The sequence below is a fragment of the Somniosus microcephalus genome, chromosome 8 (assembly GCF_052327205.1).
Source record: "Somniosus microcephalus isolate GS21.2 chromosome 8, FLI_Smic_1.0, whole genome shotgun sequence".
NCBI lineage: Eukaryota > Metazoa > Chordata > Chondrichthyes > Squaliformes > Somniosidae > Somniosus > Somniosus microcephalus.
In genome coordinates this window covers 209,693,995-209,718,443 of record NC_140994.1, presented here as the reverse complement: position 1 = coordinate 209,718,443, position 24,449 = coordinate 209,693,995, and the positions used below count along the sequence as shown (strand labels likewise).

The following is a 24,449-nucleotide window of genomic DNA, read 5'->3' as shown; positions in this document are numbered from 1 at the left end:
AATTCTAAAAATATATAGATTTATTAAAGAACCGACATATAGTTAACAGCTGGTGATTTCAGTCGCAACATTAACTGTTCAAAATACAAATAGCTTACATTTCTTATTCTCAGAGATCCTTATTCTCAAATCTTAACTTCATTACATTTTTACATTTCTTATTATTTCTAAATCCAGGATATCCACCAAAATCAAATAATAGCACCTTTTTGATCCCCGAGACTCAAAGAGTTAAAAACTTACAGAGCCTGCCTCTGAAGTTGAGAATCGCTTGCCCCTTCTAGCGACTTCTGACTTTCTATCTGAAAGTTCCATATTTTATACCCTTTTTGCGGTGGGATATCCTTTGAAGTTTTCTGCTGATGTAAGCTAATTATCTCTAGTCATTCTTTCTGTTGACTTCTTTCTAATCTTACTGTCAGTTCAGCTGTTAACTTGCAGAATCCTTTCTCTACCTTTAGGTGTTCAAATTTTATCATAAAAAATGGTTATGACTGATGTATCTATTTGATGTCATCCTTACAAAGGACTTCCATTCAATTTTTAAATCACCTTAGCTGTTTGTAAGCAGACGTTGTGTCTCCTAACTGTTCCATTTTCAACACAAACACAATGTGATTGCTTGGTGCATCTATTGATGTCATATTGACAAAGTCTTCTGTTTGTACCTTTTACAACATGTAAATCAAAAACACTTCAACTAAGGTGTTCTATGCATTTCTTGGCTACTTCAATTGGTTCTTTCTTCAATTGGTTAATTATTTTTCCTTGTTCTATGTTTAACATAAAACTATTTTACAGCAGGTATTTCTTTTACTTGATGTCATGTTTTCAAAGGCACATGTTTTAAAAAAATTTATGTGATGCTTTCTGAAGTGTTGGTTTATAACACTTAACTTGGGCATTGCTATTGTGTTTTTTCCAATGTTCAGACATAGAGGAACCTCCAACCTGCTGTTTCAACAGGGCTATTGTCTTAGTATTAACAACCGATTCCCATTTCAAAAGCTTGTATGGTGTTTACAACTTTTGTGTTAACAAACCATCTTATCTCAGAAGTCTGCATTCTGTTTACAGCCTGTGTCTTTGATGCTTTTAGATTTTTAAACCCAGTTTTCATGTTTTAATAAAGTCAAAAATTCCATTCATAGGATGGTGTATCTTTCTGAAATATGGCTATTCCTTTACAGTCACACCTTGTTTTTTTGGAAATCGTGGAAGGTTCTGCCACCACTGGTTGCCTTTCCCAATTCACCCAACATGATTTGGCATCTGTTCCTTTGTCCCTTTTATCTTTTTATTTCCTCCTCTTCCTCTCTATAAAACACCTTGAGATGTTTTCTACATTAAAGGCATGATGGGAGTGATTTTCTGGGATCTTTGTTCTGGGAACACTCATTCCCTTGGTATGAGGGGCAGGAAATAGGGGTGGAGACCGGATACACCAGGTCTCTGCCCATTTATGTTGCCCTGTGAATTCCAGAGCTTTCTTTAGGAGTATAACCTGCACTTGCAAAAAAGGGCGGCCCATGAAGCTGGTATTGGGCTTGTACAGGCAACTCCACTCAAATCATAGGGTCTGTGGGGGCTCATCCGCAACCCCAAAAAAAGGTTGGAATACATTTCCAACTTACCCATTGGAACTTAGGCCATATTAATGGACTGGGACAGGAAATTTAGGCATTCCTGATCCTGGACAGGCCCAGCACCAGGCAGAGGGGGCCAAGAATATTGACCCCTTTATAAATGCAAGTGGTTGGTGTCAATGGAAGGTGCTGAATGAAGACCTCCCTAAAGAACAGAAGGAAACATTGTCAGGCAAGTCACTCTGCCTTCCACTTGTACACACCCTTGCAGTTAGATCAAGACTGGCAGTGACAGTGTCTCTCTAACTTGCAGTAAATTATGGCTGTGGAGACAAGAGAAAAAAACTAAATGACTCAAAACAGAGAAAAAGAGGAGTAACTAGGTTTGTGCCCTATATTCTAGAAAACCAGCCAATTTGAAAGCTTCAGTGAAATGGTGGAGAAGTTCAGACAGACCCTGCGACATGATGATTATGTTTTGTTGGATGATCAGTGTTCAAGTCTGTCATTCATAGATATTTACTTCACGAATCTTGATGAACAGGACAATACTTTGTACAAGTGAGTAAGAAGAGACTCTATGTAAGAGGGTGCAGGCTCACGTGCTGCATGCATGTATAAAACTGCAGGTTTGCATGCTGCATGTGTTTACAAGGGTGTAGGTTGCACGTGCCGTTCACATTCTCAGGCCAAGATATCCAGTGACCTGTTCTTAGGGTTTTGTCTATACTACACTTGAGGTACATGAGAGTCACCTGCAGCTAGTCACAGTTCACTTTTGTTTTCTCTCCTTTTGTGGCGCCTTGGGATGTTTTACTATGTTGAAGGTGCTATATAAATGCAAGTTGTTGTTGTTGTTGGGATGGTGCCTGGCTTTCTGCTCAGTGCCTCCGCAGAACTGCGGTCAAGATCGTGGACTGGCTGAGCGGGGAGTGGCATGGGTGCTTTCTAGAGACAAAATAAAATGTTTGAAAAGAACTGAGAATTTGGGAAAGAAGTGAATAATGGAAAAAATAGAAAGAAGCAAAGGAACTATGATGAAATGGTATTATATCAGGACTGTGAATATTGGCCTAGTGACCATTTCTGTTGTTTCTTTGCAATGAAAAATGGAGTTGACAGTAAAAGTTATCAACATAGTGTGAAATGCAATTTGATATAATATTTATGTAATGAGTGGACCTCACAGGAGGGTTGAAATTGTGTTCACCCATCAGATGAATATATATGGGGAATTGGGTGATGCAGTCAGTCTGACATTGGCCTTTTGCCTCAGGTATTTAGGTTCAAATTCTGATAGAATGAAAATTTCCTCTGCTAGCTGATGGTGTCCTGTGTGAAATGAGTTGGGGCAATCTCAATCCAATTCTGCAGCCTATAGCACTAACCTCTCTCTAATTCAGCACTAATTGCCAATCTCATTCAGACAGGCCACAGGATAGCCAGTCTAGGAAATGAAAAAAAATGTCACACTGGTACAGTAGGGGTGCTCTGCTGAGGTTGTGACTGAAGGATGTTGGGTCAAAATAGAGGGAGCTTTACGCTGCATCTGGCTGTGCTATACCTTACTTGGGAGTGCTTGATACTGATACTGGGTGCCTGAAATGGAAAGAGTTATATTTTCCTGTATTAACGTTCTTCATCTTGCTGAGCATAAAAAAGGGGGTGAGGAGGGGAAATCAGATCAGTTGGAACACACAAAGGCAGATTTTCCTCTGCCCTTCACCTGGTCAATTGTCAATTTGATAGAGGTGTTTATAATTATGAAGGGATGAAACAGATTGAAGCGTCTAGAACGAGGGGGATATGGATATAAGATTAAATGCAAGAGATTTAGGAGAGGCAGTAGGAGAAACATTTTTAAACAGAGGGTTGTGTGGCTGTGAAATGTATTGCTAGAGTTAATGAGTGAAGGAGAGACCATGTCAGCATTTAACAATAATAAAAACAGAAAATGCTGGAAATACTCAGCAGGTCAGGCAGCATCTGTGGAGAGAGAAACAGAGTTAATGTTTCAGGTCGATGACCCTTCGTCAGAACTGGAAAAAGCTGGAAATGGAACAGGTTTTTAATCAAGTGCAGGGGCAGGGAAAGGGGGGAGGGGAGGAAAGAACAAAAGGGAAGGTCTGTGATAGGATGGAAGGCAGGAGAGATTAAGAGACATTAAGAGAGATTAAGAGATGGTGCAAGGCAAAAGGAGATGGTAATGGGACAAGTTAAGAAACAAAAGATGGCTCTAGATGAAGTGTAAATGGCAGAATGATCGACAGCTGCCATGTGGGAGAGAGAGAGAAAAAAATGTAAATAAATAAATAAATGGGAAAATAAGGATGGGGCAGAGGTTATGGTCTGAAATTGATGAACTCTATGTTGAGTCCAGAAGGCTGTAAAGTGCCTAATCGAAGGATGAGGTGCTGTTCCTCGAGCTTACGTTGAGCTTCAGTGGAACAGTGTAAGAGGCCGAGGGCGGTGAGGTCTGAGTGGGAGTGGAGGGGAGAATTAAAGCGACAGGCGACCCGAAGATCGGGGTCACCCTTACGGACTGAACGGAGGTGTTCCGCAAAGCGGTCACCCAATCTGCGTTTGGTCTCCCCAATGTAGAAGAGACCGCATCATGAGCAGCGAATACAGTATACTAAATTGCAAGAAGTACAAATAAGTCGCTGTTTCACCTGGAAGGATTGTTTGGGGCCCTGGACAGTGGGAAGAGAGGAGGTAAAAGGGCATGTGTTGCATCTCCAGCTTTTTCCAGTTCTGACGAAAGGTCATCGACCTGAAACATTAATTCTGTTTCTCTCTCCACAGATGCTGCCTGACCTGCTGAGTATTTCCAGCATTTTCTGTTTTTATTTCAGATTTCCAGCATCCGCAGTATTTTGCTTTTGTATCAACATTTAACAATGTGTTACATAGATGGTTGAAGAAAAGGGGATATGGGATCAGGATGAGCACATGGATTAGGAATACTGCTCATGTGAAAGATAAACACCAACATGGGCTTCTTGGGATGAATGGCCTGGTCCCATGTTATAATTTTGATGTAAAATACAGGTACAGGTAGACTATCATTTATCCGAACTTCCGAAAACCAAAAACCTCTAAAAACCAAAAGTTTTTTCGTTCAGCGTAAGTCGTGCGCACGACATGACCAGAGTGGCGCACGACTTACGCTGAGCAGGGCAGAGGGTCACAGAGTTCCCTCCTGGGTAGGAGATTGCAGGCCGAGCTGGGCAGTGTGAAGGAGGTACCGGGAGAGTGAACCCAACAATACAGCGGCCGGTCCGATAGCTGCAGCGGCCCGTCCGATATTCTTTTCTCCCCCGACCCGACCCGACCCGCGGCCCGTCCGATATTCTTTTCTCCCCCCTACACCCGACCCGACCCGACCCAACCCCCGACCTGTCCGATATTGTTTTCTCCTGACCCGACCCGAACCGCGGCCCGTCCGATATTCTTTTCTCCCACCTGACCCCCCCCCCCGGACCTCCCCCCGACTCCGACCCCCACCCTGGACCCCCCCGACCCCGACTCCCCCCGGACCTCCCCCGACCCCGACACCCCCCCTGACCCCGATCCCCCCCTGACCCCGATCCCCCCCGGACACCCCCGACCCCCCCCGGACCCCCCCGACCCCAACCTGAACCGCGGCCCGTCCGATATTCTTTTCTCCCCCCCCACCCGACCTGATTTGCGGGCCAGCTTAGTAGGAGTCAGCCGATATCCGGCTTTCCAGAGAAGCAGGAAGGGGAATGAGACACGGAACAGTCGCAAGAGGTAGCCTGAACTTTTAAAATTTATATTAAATACAAATTTCCCAGTCTTATAATAATACCTTCTGAAGTCCGAAAAATTCCGAAAACCGAAACTCAGCTGGTCCCAAGGCTTTCGGATAAGGGATAGTGTACCTGTATAAAGTAACGAATTGGGAAAGCAGAAAAACAGAGATTTAAACCTTTAACCAATGAGGAAGAAGAACATTTTTACTGAAAGCTCAATGCTCAAAACATAGTCAACAGACAGACATGAGAAACTTTATTATAAAGATGCCCAAAGGGTTGGGCAACTACAGACTGCAGTAACTCTGTAGATTTCCAGATCTGAGCTGTACTAACGCAGAGGCACTATCTCCCCTCAAGAGTAACAGATCATCAGAAGGTATATCCTCATTAGGATGCTCTGAGATGCTCTTCTCTGTCTTTGATGGTAGGCTGGGAGCAAACCATCCATTCTGCCCCCTCAGCCACACAGGTGCTTAGTCCAGGGACAATCTTTAATGGGACAAAACAGGGGAAAGAGAGTATGTGCCCTTTCTACAGAGTAAGAAAAAATCAAAGTTTTTTATAGATCTATAATATTTTGTTTCCGCCCTCCACATTCTAGATTACAACAACTTTACTTTGAAATAACATATGTTCTGGGCAACATGTTGGAAGTTGAACGTCACCAAGAACGCGCCGAAAAGAATGATCAGGATGAAAGTGCCTCGCCTGATCCAATAAATTGAAAAAAATTATACATTTTTACAAGCATTGTTTTATTCATTTTTGTAGTGTTTAATCAGAAGACAAAATTGCTGATAAAAGGACAACAATATCAAGTTGTTGAGAATCTCTATAATTGCCTGTTAATGGATATTTGGTAACTTTAGCTATGGATAGTGCTGTGCCCTGTCCTCATTTACTCCCTTTCCAGCCTTCTGCATAATGCAGCTCTTCCTGACTATTTTGGCAGCAAAATCCCACTGTGCAAGAAACTGCGGAGCATCTCTAACTGGTGTATCAAATCATTGCAGTTACAGTATTTTGTTAAATATATAAATGTTCTCCCCTTTATCATGTCTTCCTGCACCATACAGTGCGGCCCAGACAACAGGGTAGCTGGATAATGTCTGTGCCCTGTTGCTATGTATCTGGCCAGTATAAGATGTGCAAGTATGTTCTGGGCATCTGCTCATCTGTTTCTCTCCTGTACCCAGGTGAATAAACTTTCTTCATTGATAACTTTGCTAATGGTACGGTTGAGCTGCAGGAGTTCCCAACATAGTGTAAACTTGCATCTTACCATTTTGATGGCTGGAGTCATACCTAGCACAAAGGAAGATGGTTGTGGTTGTTGGAGGGCAATCATCTCAGCCCCAGGATATCACTGCAGGAGTTCCTCAGAGCAGCGTCTTAGGCCCAAACAACTTCAGCTGCTTCATCGAGGACCTTTCCTCCATCATAAGGTCAGAAATGGGGTTGATCGCTGCTGATTGCACAGTGTTCAATTCCATGTGCAATTCCTCAGAAAATGAAGCGGTCCGTGCCCGAATGCAGCAAACCTGGACAGCGCCCAGGCTTGGGCTGATAAGCGGCAGTAACATTCGCGCCACACAAGTGCCAAGCATTGACCATCTCCAACAAGAGAGATTCTAAACACCTCTCCTTGCCATTCAATGGCATGACCATAGTTGAATCGCCCAGCATCAACATCCTGGGGGGTCACCTTTGACCAGATACTTAACTGGACCGGCCACATAAATACTGTAGCTACAAGAACAGGTCAGAGGCATGTTCAAAATCATGAGGGGTCTGGACAGAGCAGATAGAGAGAAACTGTTCCCATTAGCGGAAGGGTCGAGAACCAGAGGACACAGATTTAAGGTGATTGGCAGAAGAACCAAAGGCGACAGGAGGAAAAACTTTTTTACTCAGCAAGTGGTTAGGATCTGGAACGCAATGCCTGAAAGGGTGGTGGAAACAGATTCAACTGTGTCTTTCAAAAGGGAATTGGATAAGTAACTGAAGGAAAAGAAATTGCAGGGCTATGGGGAAAGGACGGGGGAGTGGGACTAGCTGAAGTGCTCTTGCAGAGAGCCGGCACGGGTTCGACGGTCTGAACAGCCTCCTTCTGTGCTGTAACCATTCTATGATTCTATGATTCTATGAGGCTGGGCATTCTGCGGTGAGTGAATCACATCCTAACTCCCCAAAGCCTTTCCACCACCTATAAGGCACAAGTCAGGAGTGTGATGGAATACTCTCCGCTTGCCTGGATGAGTGCAGCTCCAACACTCAAGAAGCTCGACACCATCTAGACAAAGCTTTTGGCTTGATTGGCACCCTATCCGCCACCTTAAACAGCCACTCCCTCCACCACTGGTACAATGTGACTGCAATGTGAACTATCTACAAGATGCACTGCAGCAATTAATCAACAACAACGTGGTAAAACGTCCCAAGGCGCTTTACAGTTGCATTATCAAACAAAATTTGACACCGAGCCACTTAAAGAGATATTAGGGCAGATGACCAAAAGCTTGGTCAAAGTGGTAGGTTTTAAGGAGCGTCTTAAAGGAGGAAAGAGAGGTAGAGAGGCGGAGAGGTTTAGGGAGGGAATTCCAGAGCTTAGGGTCTTTGCAGTTGAAGGCATGGCCATCAATGGTGGGGCGATTAAAATCAGGAATGATCAAAGGGCCAGAATTGGAGGAGCGCAGATATCTCAGAGGGTTGAGAGGCTGGAGGTGATTACAGAAATAGGGAGGGGCGAGGCCATGGAGGGACTTGAAAACAAGGATGAAAATTTAAAATCAAGGTGTTGCTTAACCGTGAGCCAGTGTAAGTCTGCGAGCACAGGGGTGATGGGCGAAAGGGACTTGGTGCGAATTGGGACACGGGCAGCAGAGCTTTGGACGACCTCAAGTTTACGAAGGGTAGAACGTGAGAAGCTGGCCAGGAATGCATTGGAATAGTCAAGTCTAGAGGTAATAAAGGCATGGATGAGGGTTTCAGTAGCAGATGAGCTGAGACAGGGGCGGAGTTAGGCGATTTTCGACAGCACCTCCCAAACCCTCGACCTCTACCACCCCGAAAGACAAGGGCAGCAGATGCATGGGAAAACCAGTACCCAAGTCACATACCATCTTGACTTCATTTTCGCTGGACTTCAAAATCCTGGAACTTCCTACCTAACAGCACTGTGGGAATACCTTCACCACATGGACTGCAGCAGTTCAAGAAGGTGGCCCACCACCATCTTCTCAAGGGCAATTAGGGATGGGCAATAAATGCTGGCCTTGCCAGTGATGCCCACATCCCGTGAATGATTAAAAAACAGAGACGTATTACAGGGAACATTATACACGAATGCTTGACCTGAGATCTCTAAAATGTTTGAAGAATTGGTTCTTTGTTAACCATTGGCAGATTTGATGCACTGGTGGAGCCGGCAAATAATGAGGCTCACACTTATTGGGCTGGATTTTGCCATTGGGGCGGGCTGGGGGCATGTCAGGTGTTTTTCATGTCAGAAACCCGACTCCGATGTGAAGTGGGAAAAAAGTGCGATTTTCCCCTAATTGGGCACTTGATTTCCAGCGTGTGGGAACCCCTGGCCCAATTAGTCTTTCCATCCTGAAAGTCGCCTCCGATGATGTCATCAGTGCTGCTGGATTTAAGGCCTGCAAGCAGCCTTGCTTCTTCTGGAGACTACAAACTTTATGGCCATTGTTGTGATCGCTTCATTCAGCAAATATGTCCAACAGTAGGCCAAAGTGTGCTCCACGGTTTGATGACGCCGCCCTGCAAGCTCTGGTGGAGGGAGCAAGATCAAATAAGGAGGTGCTCTTCCCTTCCTCAGGGAGGAAAAAGCCTCCCCAGCAGACTGAAGCTGTGTGGATGCAAGTGGCCCAGGAGGTCAACTCAATGTCTATGTGCCGCAGAACCTGGCTGCAGTGCAGGAAGAGGTTTCATGACCTTCTCCACACAGGAAAAGTGAGTATGACTTTCCCATCACCCTCAATCTGATCCACATCACCTCTCCTCACCAGCACTCAGCTTTGCCAACTTCTTCCTCCACATCCCACTTGACACTGACATCCCTGCACCCTTACCCATTCCCTCTCTCTGTATGTTCACATTCACTTAACTATTCAACTATGCAGGCCTCACACTCCCTATCGCTGTGATGCTATGACAACTTACAACACACAGGGAGGGCCCTTGGTCTTGGCACCTCACTCCATCTTTGTCTCCTTCTAAGCATCTATGCTATGGAATCTCTACACTCACTCCTTCATTTTCACTCAAACTCCACTTGTGTCCCTCATTGCAGGAAAAGAGAGCCCACAATAAGAGGGAGAGGGCAAGGACAGGAGGAGGGCCACCCTCAGTAGCCCAGCTCATCACTGTGGAGGAGGTGGCCCTGGAGATCGTGGGAGTGGCGGAGGATGTGCAAGTGGGGGACGGACAGACGGGTGCATCACAGCAAGCTGGTGACAGAATAGTTTTGCATCTCATTGACATTGCATGAGTAACTGATAATGATTCTGAAGGTCTAACAGATTGACTTATGATCATCTGTACAATTCAATATGCATGCAAACTTTACCTCACATTTCCAACTCTTTCCTTTACTCCCCCACAGGACCATCAACAGCCCCCGCCCCCACTGTCCAAGAGGAAGAGCCTGAGCTTCAAGACTCCTCAGAGGAAGCAGCAACCTTTGAAGGCGTAGCGTCAGCAGAATTCAGCACACCCAGCACCAGCGCAGACACTCACACCTCGGTGGGAACAGCGCAAGATAGTGTAGTGTTATCACCTGGTGTATCACAGCTCACAAGTGAGCATCAGCAGATGGTGAAGACAGGGACAGCAGTGGAGAGTCCTCGTCGGAGGGCGCAGGACTCTGCCAGCTCGGCTCGGCTGCATGTCGACCCTGTGTCTCCGGGTCCATCCAGGTGCTGGAACTCCAGGAACAGGTGAAGGAGTCTCTGGCAGGTTTTGTCTCCAGGGTCGCGGCGAGTGTGGAGCGAATGGAGGAGTCCATCGCTAACATGAGTAGAGCCTTTGTGGAGGCGTTGGCGCATGAACGCATCACCACGGAAAGGATGGCAACCTCCGTGGAAAGGAGGAGAGGATGGCTATGTCCATGGTGGAGCTTAGTCGCCAGGGTCGTGAAAACATGGTCATTATTCAGAATAGACTGATATCTCTTGAGGAGCGATAGTCAGCTATTGAGCAGAGAAGCCAGACCTTCATGGAAGTCCTCTGGAGTAGGACTTCCAGCGCAGAAATGGGTCCTCATGGCCCCCCTGCAATGCAGCAAGGTGCTGTCCAGCCGCTTGCTAGCTCTGAAATGGGGCTGACCCATGAGAGGGATGTTGGTGGTAGACAACAAGGAAGTGGGGGCTCCTCTCCAAGCGCTCACATGACCATGCCACTGCAGAGCCCTCGGTCAGAGCCCCACCAGAGTTCACACCCAACTGAGATCAGCGTCTCAACCCCTGCACAGCTGCAGGAGCAGCAGACTGTTGCCGAGACCTCACAGGCTCGCAACCCCAGAGGCCGCCCACCAAAGGTGTCGAGGCAGGAGCAGCAAGAAAGTGAGCAAGGGGCCTCCACATCTGCTGAAGCCACAGGGGAAGCTCCACGTAGGAGCACGTGTAAGAGGAAGATAATGCACAATTAGTCACAAGGGTAGTCACTTGTGTGTCATGTTGTGTTTATTTTTGAAATGCCATCACTTGCTCGAAGTCCTTCATACAATGTCCAAAGTGTTTCCAGTCTCCAGAAGAAGCAAGGCTGCTTGCAGGCCTTAAATCCAAGAGCATTGATGATATCATTGGAGGCGACTTTCTGTATGAAAAGACTCATTGGGCCAGATGTTCCCACATGCAGGAAATCAATTGCCCAATTAGGGGAAAATCCCACTTTTTCAACACATCACTTAGGAGTCGGGGTCCTGACACGATTTCCAGCTGACACGCCCCAGCCCGCCCACAGTGACAAAATCCAGCCATAGAGTCATTACGGCACAGGAGGAGGCCATTCAGCCCATCGAGTCCATGCTAGCTCTCTGTAGAGCAATCCAGTCAGTCCCATTCCCATGCTCTATCCCCGTAGCCCTGCAAGTTTATTTATCTCAAGTGCCTACCCAATTTCCTTTTAAATCATTGATTGTCTCTGCTTCCACCACCCTCGTCGGCAATGAGTTCCAGGTCATTACCACTCGCTGCGTAAAAAGTTCTTTCTCACATCCCCCTGTATCTCTTGCCCAAACCCTTAAGGGGGAAAAATTGGGTATCGCGCATTTTGGGGTGCTAATATTGGCCGGGCGCAAAGTTCAGTGCCCAGTGCTAATTATCGCCTCCGACTGCAAAATTTGCCTCTATCGCCCCTGGAGGTGATTTGAGCACTAAATCAGGGGCTACACACCTCTCTTTAGGCGCAGAGGTTGGGGAGCGAGGCGCTACCTCAGAACGCTACCGACGCTCAAGCGATGTCAGTTACCATGGAAGCCAGACTGGCGCCATCCAGTTCTTAAAGGGGAGGGGCGATCTTGCTGGCCAGCCACTCCCTGCTCATTGCAGCCTTGAATCTCGGCCTGCAGAGATCTCTAAAGCAATTGTGTTGGAAGCACTAATGGATAGGCCCTGGGAAAGAGCTCGGTGCTTAGGAACCCCAAAAATGGTGCTGAGGGCCAAAACTCCTTAGGACAGTGTTAAATCTTTCCAGATGTCTCTCTCCCTCTCAACCTGCATGCACCAAAATGTTGCCGACAAGAAAAGGCAGGAAGCGCCCGCCTTTAAATAGCACTCCCCAGCCCCTTCCCGACTTGACAATGTTCTCCTCTACCTGTCGTTCCTAGCAGCAGGTGCTAAGGCAGGGGGCGCAACTCAATATCCGTTCCAGGGCGCTACCGGGGCGTTGCACGCTCAACTGATATCACGATCTGCAGGCGCAGGAGATCGTGGCGGTCGTGTTTAGCGCTGCCACAAAACGACAGGTCAATTTCACGAGCGGCGCTAAGTTCCTAGCGTCCCGTTAGCACCCCCCGGAGACGCTAACGGGAGGCGCTAACCAACTGAATTTGCCCCCTTAAATCTGTGTCCCCTAGTCCTTGTACCATTCCTCTGCAGATGTCAAAATTGTGCAGAATGCAGCATAATTTAGACAACTTTCCAGAGCTGTACAATAGCAGCCCTTGGACCAATTCAGACAGTGGAATTTTCAAGTAGTCCAACAGTGTTTTCTATATGGCACTTAGTAGAGGCAAGTGCTTTATTATATTTTCTTTGAGTTGAAGTTCTGGGATTCTGCGCTGGTGTCATCAGCCTGGAGCCCAGAGCATACTTCTGGTCTCCCATGATCCACTTATCTAGGGCAGAACGGCCTTGAAACAAGGGTGGAACTGCAGAATGGTGTAGAATGATTGCATCATGGCAGCTTCCAGGGTACGTGGCATCTACCTGCATGATGCAGTTTCAATGGTCTCATGTAACCTGCACATTGGTAGAATGGAATCCCTTCCTGTTCACAGATATGGCCATGTGGGTGACATAAATGAAGCCTTGCACACTCAGGAATCCTGCTCTTGTGAAAAAATGAATAGCCCTCTCCTGTTGATATTCCTCATCCGTTGGAAAAGTTATGAACATGTTGGCCCTGGCAAATAGTGCCTCATTCAGCTGTATACAGTGGTGCACTGCATGCTAGCTGATCTGGTATGCTGGCTGATATGGTGTATGTTACCTGTGGCACTCTGAAAAAAGCCAGGGGCTTAAAAATTCAAGGCAGTTGTGACATTAAAGCAGAACCATACCAGTCATAGAGGTTTGGAGATCCTGCTGCAGCAAATGGCAAAATTTGTCCTTGGGTGTATGGACTGTGCTTCTTGTGGCTCCTTGGGTAAGTACAGCTGCCTCTGCCCCTTGTTAAAAAGCTCTTCTTTATATGACTCCCTGAGGGCAAGGAGAATGCCTAAAAGAATTTCATGCTATCCAACAGGTGCTGCTGCCTATCTCAGGCAAACTGTCTTGAACAGTAGGGGGTGCAAAGGATAATTGTTTTTAGAAAAGGAACAAATTAAAAATCTAATCTAAACAACAAGTGATAGAAAGAATGGCCCAAAAATGAGGGGGCAGGAAACCTGCGGGTGTCGACATTCCAGCTAGGATATGACCTTCCAGGACTTCCAGTCCCTTAATTTTAAAAATCCGGGCAGGTATCACACCACTAGGGATTCTCCTGGGATACCTGCCTACTGAAGGAAGTCAGGAATCCCGGCAGACTGATCTAAGACGGGAAGGGTGCTGGTGTCTAACTCCATCCCAGAGAAATCAAGGGCGTGTGGCGGAGCCACTAAGGGACTCCAATCAATTGTATATAATTCCCTTTAATAATATGTTGGCTACAGCCTGAGTCTGTATCTTTGTTTTCACTGTTTACATGTACAGAGCGCGATCACTTTAATAGCGCGGGCAAATGCGATGACGTCATGCCGTTCATCACGTGATCCCCCACCGGCAGGAAAAACATGATGATGTCATGACATCAGCCACGGGACCGCCCTAGCAGTCCTCGTGGAGCCTCCGAACTGACTAGACCTATATTCGATGTTCTCCTGTAGTTATCTGTTAAACTCTGTTACTTTTCATTAAACCTCGTTTATTTGATCGCCTGAGTGGACCTCAGTCTTTTGGATAGGAACTAGACATTCCTACAGGCGCCTATATAAGGGGGCTGCAAATTAAAACAATATATATTTCCCCTCTTTGGGTTTCACACACAGGTGGGGCATACAGTACACTCAGTGTACTGGCTGCCAATGCTTCGCTGGCTGAATCTCATGCCTGGGAGCCTCCACCGCTGGCTCTTATTCTGCTGGCCTTGTTTAGGGCAAGCAGAGTTCCCACCGCTTAAAAGGCCCTGTGAAATTCATGGATATGAAAGCAAGCAAAATCGTGGGAAGCTCCACAATAAAGCAATATGAACTTTGAAATATGACAAGTAGGAATTGTGACTATCTTGCTATTTCTTTAAGAACAAACAACCTGATAGTTTCTATATTCAAGCTTATATCCAAAACTCAGTTTCTCCCTTCCTATCCTGTAGTATCCCTGTTCTCTTGCAATCCCTTCCCCTCAGGCCTTCCTTCCCCCCCGCCTCCCACGTCCTTTATCCTCTTCTTTTACCATTCCCTGTCTTCAGTTGTTTTCTTATTCTGTCCACTTTCCTCCATCTACTACATCCCTTCTTTTAGTCTCTGCCTGTCTCCCCATTCCCGCTTCCTTGTCTTAATGAGCCACTTGCACAGTAGTCGATATTAAGCAATGTTAGGAATGAGACATTTATGATTTGCTACTAAATTGATATGATAACAAAAAAGTTATCTCCAAGCTTACAAACATTCAGGTCACAAATTTCTTCTGTTGCTGCTTTTGGGACAGAGGCATGTGGGACCCTTGGGCACTTAAAAAAAATTCCAGACTTGTTAGGGCCAGGATGGTAGGCCCACTTGTGTTGTGGCAATGCGCTGCAATGATTTCCTACCCACCCACCTGAGGTGGGTGGCCAATTGGTGCTGTAAATGGCCTGGCAGCCAACCAAAATATTTAAATACTCCTGGTCTCAGGAAATAGGCCCTGGTTGGAGCACAACCAAGGGGCAGGTGGAAGTCCCACCCCTCCAAAGACCCACTGCTGTTGTGGCAGACAAGAAATTTGGCTGTACTCTTCCTTGCTCAGCTATTTTAACTCAGAGTATCTTATAACACCACTGTGCCAGCCAATGAGTTGCACTGTGTCAGCCAATTCCAACAAGAGAGAAAGGTAGGGGAACCAAAGCCAGGGCTCCTTGGATGACGAGGGAAATAGAGAATATGATGAAACAAAAAAAGAGGGTGTCTTTTGCATGTTAGGTGAATTCTTCAAGTGAGAACCAGGCCAAATACAATAAGTTGAGAGGGGATGTGAAGATGAAAATAAGATTGGCAAAGAGAGAATATGAGAATAGAATGGCAGTTAACATAAAAGGGAACCCAAAAATCTTCTACCGGCATGTAAATCGTAAGCGGGTAGTAAGAGGCAGGTTGGGGCCTATTAGGGACAAAGAAGGTGATATATGCTTAGAGGCACAGGGCAAGGCTAGAATACTTAATGAGTACTTTGTATCGGTGTTTATTAAGGAAGAGGATGCTGAGAAAATATCGGTAGAAGCGGAGATGGTAGAGGTAATGGATGGGGTGAAAATTGATAGGAAGAATGTAGTGGAAAGGCTGGGTATGCTTAGAGTGGATAATTCACCTGGCCCGGATGGCTTGCATCCCAGGTTGCTAAGGGAAATAGGGGTGGAGATAGCGGAAGGGCTTGTCATAATCTTCCAATCTTCCCCAGATACAGGGAGATGCCAGAGAATTGGAAAGTAGCAAATGTGACACCATTGTTCAAGAAAGGGTGTAAGGACAATCCTAGTAACTGCAAGCTGGTCAGTTTATCATCGGTGGTGGGTAAGGTTTTAGAAACAATAATCAGGGAAAAAATTAACAGGCACTTGGAGAGGTTTAAGTTAATTAAGGAGAGCCAGCATGGATTTGTTTGACTAATCGAATTGAATTTTTTGATGAAGTAACAGAGAAGGTTGATGAAGGGAATGCAGTGGATGTTGTCTGTATGGATTTTAAGAAAGTGTTTGACAAAGTACCACATAAAAGGCTGGTTAAAAAAATTGAGGCTCATGGAATAGGAGGGTTAGTGTCAGCTTGGATAAGAAATTGGCTTAAGGACAGAAAAGTCCAAAGATGTGCGGGTTAGGTTGATTGGCCATGATAAAAATTGGCCCTTAGTGTTAGGGGGGATTAAATACGTGGGGTTACGGGGTTACGGGGATAGGGCTTGGGTGGGATGGCTGTCGGTGTAGGGACCGGGTGCTAGGGTTTGGATGATCAGCCATGATCTCGTTGAATGGCGGAGCAGGCTCGAAGGGCCGAATGGCCTACTCCTGCTCCTATCTTCTATGTTTCTATGTTTCTATGTAAAACAGCGAGTTGTGGTAAATGGTTGTTTTTCAGACTGGAGGATGGTAGATAGTGGTGTTCCCCAGGGGCAGTGCTAGGAACACTGCTTTTTTGATATATATAAATGACTTGGATATTGGAATACAGAGTAAAATTTCAAAATTTGCTGATGATACTAAACTTGGGGGTGTGGCAAACAGTGAGGAGGATACCAATTGACTGCAACAGGACATAGATAGGCTAGCAGAATGGGCAGACAAGTGGCAGATGGGCACTAAGAATATCCCAACACTGGACAAACAGGGGGCTCTAGGGGGGAGGAGCTAAATACGATTAAAATCATTAAGGAAGTGGTACTTGGTAAAATAATGGGACTCAAGGCGGATAAATCCCCTGGACGTGATGGCTTACATCCTAGGGTCTTGAGGGAAGTGGCGGTAGGGATTGTGGATGCATTGGTAATAATTTTCCAAAACTCCCTGGACTCAGCAAAGGTCCCGGCAGATTGGAAAACTGCTAATGTAACACCCTTATTTAAAAAGGGTAGTAGGCAGAAGGCTGGAAACTATAGACCTGTTAGCCTAATATCTGTGGTTGGTAAAATTTTAGAGTCCATTATTAAGGAGACAGTAACGGGACATTTGGATAAACATAATTTAATAGGACAAAGTCAGCATGGTTTTATGAAGGGGAAGTCATGTTTGACAAATTTGCTTGAGTTCTTTGAGGAAGTAACATACAGGGTGAATAAAGGGGAACCAGTGAACGTAGTGTATTTAGACTTCCAAAAGGCATTTGACAAGGTGCCACACAAAAGATTATTGCTCAAGATAAAAAATCACGGGATTGGGGGTAATATTCTGGCATGGGTGGAGGATTGGCTATCTAACAGAAGGCAGAGAGTTGGGATAAATGGTTCGTTCTCAGACTCGCAATCAGTAACTAGTGGTGTTCCGCAGGGGTCAGTGCTGGGTCCCCAACTCTTTACAATCTATATTAACGATTTGGAGGAACGGACCGAGTGTAACATATCAAAGTTTGCAGATGATACAAAGATGGGAAGGAAAGTAGTGAGTGAGGAGGACATAAAAAACCTGCAAAGGGACATAGACAGGCTAAGTAAGTGGGCAGAGATTTGGCAGATGGAATACAATACTGGAAAGTGTGAGGTTATGCACTTTGGCAGGAAAAATCATAGAGCAAGTTATTATCTTAATGGCAAGAAACTGGAAAGTACTGAAGTACAAAGGGATCTGGGGGTCCTGGTGCACGAAACTCAAAAAGTTAGTATGCAGGTGCAGCAAGTGATCAAGAAGGCCAATGGAATGTTGGCTTTTATTGCTAGGGGGATAGAATATAAAAACAGGGAGGTATTGTTGCAGTTGTACAAGGTATTGGTGAGACCGCACCTGGAATACTGCATACAGTTTTGGTGTCCATACTTAAGAAAATACATACTTGCTCTCGAGTCAGTACAAAGAAGATTCACTCGGTTAATCCCGGGGATGAGGGGGTGGACATATGAGGAGAGGTTGAGTAGACTGGGACTCTACTCATTGGAGTTCAGAAGAATGAGAGGCGATCTTATTGAAACATATAAGATTGTGAAGGGGCTTGATCGGGTGGATGCGGTGAGGATGTTCACAATGATGGGTGAAACTAGAACTAGGGGGCATAATCTTAGAATAAGGGGCTGCTCTTTCAAAACTGAGATGAGGAGAAACTTCTTCACTCAGCGGGTAGTAGGTCTGTGGAATTTGCTGCCCCAGAAAGCTGTGGAAGCTACATCATTAAATAAATTAAAAACAGAAATAGACAGTTTCTTAGAAGTAAAGGGAATTAGGGGTTACGGGGAGCAGGCAGGAAATTGGACATGAGTCTATGTTCGGAACGGTCATGGCCCTGTGGGTAGCGGAGCGGGCCCAGGGGCTGTGTAGCCTGGTTTTGCTCCTACTTCTTGTGTTCTAATTATGTGTTAGATTTCAGGAGATAGTTCTATTCCTGTTCCTGGCTGGGGTGGAGATCACCTTTTACAGAAGGTAAGTATTGTAGAAAATATAGGGACAGAGTGATCTCCTGGACGAGTTTCGATCGCCTAGATGGGTCGGAGAGGAATTTCCCAGATTTTTTCTCCCAATTTGGCCATTGGGTTTTTTATCTGGTTTTTCGCCTCTCCCAGGCGATCACATGGGTTGGGTGGGATGCAGAGTGATAGTAGATTTGAGGTTAGGATCAGATCAGCCATGATCTTATTGAATGGTGGAGTAGGCTCGAGGGGCCGATTGGCCTACTCCTGCTCCTATTTCTTATGTTCTTATGTTCTTAGAAGTGTAAGGTGATGCACTTTGGCAGAAGGGATGGGGAGAGGTAATATAGACTTAATGGCACAGTTCTAAAGAGTGTGCAGGGACAAAGGGACCTGGGGGTTCATGTGCATAGATCTTTTAAGGTGGCAGGACATATTGAGAGAGTAGTTAGCAAAGCATATGGGATCTTGGACTTAATAAATAAAGGTATTGAGTACAAAAACAGGGAAGTTATGCTGAAACTTTATAAAGCTCTGGTTAGGCCACAACTAGAGTATTGCGCCCAGTTCTGGTCACCACACTTTAGGAAGGATATGAAGATCCTTGAGAGGGTGCAGAGGAGATTTACCAGAATGGTTCCAGGGATGAGGGATTTTAGCTACAAGGTTAGGTTGGAGAAGCTGGGGTTGTTCTCCTTGGAACAAAGGAGGTTGAGGGGAGATTTGATAGAGGTGTACAAGATTATGATGGGTTTCCATAAGGTAGACAGAGAAAGGCTGTTCCCATTAGCTGATGGTACAAGGACTAGGGGACACAGATTTAGGGGGCTAAATTCAGTTGATTTGCGCCTCCCGTTAACACCCTAAGAGGGCTCTAACAGGGTGCAAATCAACTAACGCCTGGGTGCGGCACCGCTAGTGACTTCCGCTCGCGCCCTGGCTGTAATATTGGGCGGCGCCCCCCAACTTACCGCTGGACGCTATGTCCACCGGGGTCAGAGGGAGCCTACCTGCGGCCGGGGCGGCGCTAGTTAAACGGGAGGTGGCGGGCGGCCATTTTTGTTGCTGGCCGCCTGCCAGCACCTGCCCCTGTTGCTGTCCTCGGCCCCGGTGAAGCCTCCCCGCGGCATGCCGGCTGCTCTCTGTGAGCCCGGCACTCCTCTTGAGTGCCGGGCTTGTTTGTCGGCACTCCCGATCCCTGGTGGCCCAGCTGGGCGCCAGGACGTGCTGCATCAGGCCCCTCCCCTTTAATAAGGGGAAGAAAGCCTGCAGTACCGCGGCACATAGTGCAGCGGTTTTGGCCTGCAGCGCCCCAAGAGGGATGCGAGGCGCTTCCAGTAGTGTCCCTCCTCCCTCTTGGGGTACTACCTGGGAAAATCGGCTGCAGGGGCGCTAACTTTTTCCGGGCGCCTAAATTAGCGCCCCGGTGAAGCTAGCACCCCAAAGGGAGCGCTACCCAATTTTTACCCCTTAAGGTTTTGGGCAAGAGATACAGAGGGGCTGTGAGGAAGAACTTTTTACAGAGCGAGTGGTAATGACCTGGAAATTGCTGCCGACGAGGGTGGTGGAAGCGAAGACGATCAATGATTTCAAAAGGGAACTGGATCGGCACTTAAGGGAAATATACTTGCAGGGCTATGGGGATAGAGCGGGGGAATGGGATTGACTGGATTGCTCTACAGAGAGCCGGCACGGACTCGATGGGCCAAATGGCCTCCTTCTGTGCCATAATGACTCTATGAGTTGGAGCCGGGGCTGGAATTATGGCAGGATTTACAACAAAAAGCGTATTTTACAGCGAACAATGTCTATTTACAGAATCTATTTAAAAAGAATCTCTACAAACTGCAGCAAACAGAACTCATGAATGAGACTGCAGCAACTTCTCCTGATAAAAGGAAGGTGATTGCTCCAGCAAAATGCAGTGAATGGAGGATAGTTACATATTACAAATTATTTGCATAAACTCAATCCCAGTCACTTACAGCAGTGTGTGTTTGACAGGGAATTATCCAATCATCTCCATTCTGGTCGCGAATAGTGGTGTCAGTACACGCAGCCCCTCACTGTTGTGTTAATTACCAGCCATGGTCGCATTCCCGTCCCTGAGTCAGAAGGTGCAGTGTTCAAAAACCCGCTCCAGACAGTCCTGGTGAGTGGAGAGTGGAGATCCACCTCTAAATTCTGGGTTAACATCCAGCGTGATACTCATGTCCAGTGGATTTGGGAGACCCTACCTCATCATATGGATTGTGTGAGCCCATATCACCTTCCTGCCCTATAGGACTAACCCACCCTATCGGCTGTTTAAAAGATGGTTCTGGCCATGAAAGGAGCATTCATGTCATGACCTATCAGCCTGCAAATCCTTTCACTGCTTCACACTATTCTCCAAGGGAAGAGTGTGAAGATACTAAAATAACAACAACCTTACCTATGACTTCTTACTCTTTATCAGGCCATCTATTTGAAAGAAGTCCGTGTAATAAAATGTACGAGACAGTTTCTTCCATCTGCCTCAAATAGCTCACATTAGGATAATGCACGAGTCCAACATCCCAGCTTAAGTGCCATCATTTGCCCTGTGGTGCTGACCTCACCAAAATATGTAGGTCAGGGAGAGGTCTCTTAATTTTAATGTTACAGGTGGGCACCCATGCTACTGGTGATGCACCTTAGACCCCCACTAGAAGGGGAAGGCTAGGAATTTCCTTTTTTATTCATTAATGGATGTGGGCATCACCGGCAAGGCCAGCATTTATTGCCCATCCCTAATTGTCCTTGAGAAGGTGGTGGTGAGCCACCTTCTTGAACTGCTTCAGTCTGTGAGGTGAAGGCACTCCCACAGTGCCGTTAGGATGGAGTTCCATAGTTTTGACCCAGCGACTATGAAGGAACGGCGATATATGTCCAAGTCAGGATGGTGTATGACTTGGAGGGGAACTTGCAGCTGGTGGTGTTCCCATGCGCCTGCTGCCCTTGTTCTTCTAGGTGGTAGCGGTCGCGGGTTTAGGAGGTGCTGTCGAAGAAGCTTTGGCAAGTTGCTGCAGTGTATCTTGTAGATGGTACACATTGCAGCCATGGTGCGCCAGTGGTGGAGGGCGTGAATGTTTAAGGTGGTGGATGAGGTGCCAATCAAAATGGCTGCTTTGTCCTGGACGGTGTCAAGCTTCTTGAGTGTTGTTGGAGCTGCACTCATGCAGGCAAGTGGAGAGTGTTCTATCACATTCCTGACTTGTGCCTTGTAGATGTTGGAAAGGCTTTGTGGAATTTGGGTAAAGGCTGCTCCCCTTTGGGGGACAGTAGTGGGCCCTCCCCAAAAATAATTCCCGTTGTTAGCCCATCTGCCCCCCCATGATGAAATTTTTTTACCAACCTTCTGCCATGACGCAGATGGACCTTAGTTCTGCAAGACGGCGGGCTGGTATTCCTGTTCTCACTTGACATACCGACTCATTGCTCTTCCACCAGGATGGGAGGAGGAAACTCCCACCCTAGGTGTCCCCTGCCCCAGCCATGGACCCTCTAATGATGTCATGCTTGTTTGGGGCAGGCAGAAGCTATGTCCCCATCAAGACCAGCAGAACTGCCAGGAAAGTTTGCCCGGATACTCCTGGTCCTGGCCTAACTAACGGCACTTCCACTGCACTCCTGTTGGACCTATGGAAGGCCGCATATTTTTTAGCTACTCCTCATTTTCTTCCAGAGCCTTGCTAGTATTTGGTAGATAATAAGGTGCCCTTTTGCTGTTGGGTTTGAACCTGCTTCCATATATCACACATAGATATGTATGTCTCTATGTCTTTGACTAGAATGATACTGGGGCTTAAAGGGTTAAATTATGAGGACAGGTTACATAGAGTAGGCTTGTATTCCCTCGAGTATAGAAGATTAAGTGGTGATATAATTGAGATGTTTAAGATGATGAAAGGATTTGATAGGGTATTACATCAAATTTACAGCACAGAAACAGGCCATTTGGCCCAACAAGTCTATATCGGCGTTTATGCTTCACATGAGTCTCCTCCCATTCTATTTACTTCATCTCAACCTATCAATATATCCTTATATTCCTTTCTCCCTGATGAACTTATCTGGCTTCCCCTTAAATGCATCTATGCTATTCGCCACAACCATTCCAAGTGGTAGCGAGTTCCACATTCTCACCACTCTCTGAATAAAGAAGTTTCTCCTGAATTCCTTATTGGATTTATTAGTGACTATCTTGTACACCTCTCAGTCTTCTCTTTTCTAGAGAAAGGGGCCCCAGCCTATTCAGTCCTTCCTGATTGTTGTACAGTCTCAGTTCTGGTATCATTCCTGTAAATCTTTTTTGCACCTTCTCCAGTGCTTCTTTATCCTTTTTGTAATACGGAGACTAGATCTGTGTACAATACTTTATGTGCAGTCTAACCAAGATTCTATATAAGTTTAACATAACTTCTCTGCTTTTGGGGATGGTCCCTTGCAATTAGGAAAGATTGGGGCTTGGTGGGGGGGGGGGGAAGGGGGCGAGAGGCGGGGAGTCGGTGCCCGCCAATCAAGGGCAGGGAAAGATTGGGGCTTGGTGGGTAGGGTCGTAACCCGGCAATCAGGAGGGGGGGGCGGGATAGATCGATAGTAGAAATTAGAGAGAAACTATTTCTCTGGTGGGGGAGTCCAGGACAAGGGGGCATATCCTTAAAATGAGAGCTAAGCCATTCAAGAGTGATGCCAGGAAGTACTTCTTCACAGAAAGGGTAGTGGAAATCTGAACTCTCTCCCCCAAAATCTGTGGAGGTTACGTCAATTAAAAATTTCAAAACTGAGATTGATAGATTTTTTTCAGGAAAGGGTACTAGGGGATATGGAACCAAGATGGGTAAATGGAGTTAAGTTACAGACCAGCCATGATCTGATGGAATGGCAGAACAGGCTTGAGGGGCTGAGTGGCCTACTTCTGTTCCTATGTTCATCAATGGCCAGTAAATCACTTCTCTAGCTCTTCGAAGAGAACATTGGTTTCCAGTATGGCTTGTATGAACTTTGCACCTCATCTCTTCTCTCACCTGGTGTGGTATAACTAATGGAACTTCCTATCCTGTATGTTGAGTTAATTTCTAATGTTGAATACTTAGCATTTCTCACATCATTCTAATTGACATTCTCAACAATTTCAGATCTTTATCTATTACAGTGGCTTTCTGGATCTTGGTTATTCCATCATCAAATAGGGGTAAATATTTTGAGTATTGATCATTTCTGTCTCTTTTTCTGAATGTTTGTCAATAACATGACATTGTTAACCATTCTGGTCAATGAGCTAGATACTCTTTGCTCAGCAAGAAACACTTCCTTGTCTCTTGTCGACAACATCAAATTTATTTTTTGCAGATGTAACATCATTCTCTGAAGCCATTTGGGTACATCTTTCAAAATGGTTTCAAATGATTTGTGATTACTTTTCATAATAATTTTCTTTCCAAGGTCACACTATTCAATTTCTCCAAAGCAAAAACAATAACTAAAAAGTTATTTTTTGGTCTAAGGATAATTTACCTTTGTTTCTGTTAGAAATCTTGTGGCATAAGCTATTAGTTGACCTTCTTGTAGGAGACAAGCTCCCAGTCCTCTTCCAGATGTGTAATGTTATAGATGGGCATACTTGCAATCAAAGAGAGGATAGGAGAAATGTATTTACACACAGGGTTATTGAAGCATTGTTTGCATCCACAGCTGTGAACAGTTTCACTTTCAGTAGTTCAGGCAGCTCATTGTCTATGGTTCAACGTGGGTAGTGATTAAGTTTGAAGGCTTGTTAAGTGCCCTTGGATTGATGCACAGGTATACAGGTACTTTATCATTCTCTTTCATTACCACCAACATTGAAAAGATCCAATCAGTCAGCATACTGACTGAAAGAAGAAGTTTATTATCAAGATGTTCATTAATGTGCTTCTTGGCAAATTATTTTATAGCTAGAGGTAGTTTTGTGGCTGGCAATTGTGTAGGTGTGACCCTGGGACCAATTTGAATGTGCAGAGTGCAGAGTGCATGTGGAGCAAGCAATTAGGCAGCCTGGCTGG

The 24,449-nt window shown here is 45.9% G+C and overlaps 1 protein-coding gene across 1 annotated transcript in view; it reads left to right on the top strand.

Annotated features, from left to right (window-relative positions):
- LOC147114073 (cation channel sperm-associated protein 3-like) overlaps positions 1-6,297 on the top strand; it is a 60,690-nt gene extending 54,393 nt beyond the window's left edge. Inside the window, exons 7-8 of the mRNA XM_085995652.1 lie at positions 1,990-2,147; positions 5,967-6,297. Of these exons, the coding sequence (XP_085851778.1) occupies positions 1,990-2,147; positions 5,967-6,090 (282 nt within the window). The 3' untranslated portion in view covers positions 6,091-6,297. The remainder of the gene's footprint in view (positions 1-1,989; positions 2,148-5,966) is intronic.
- Positions 6,298-24,449: the final 18,152 nt, after the last annotated feature.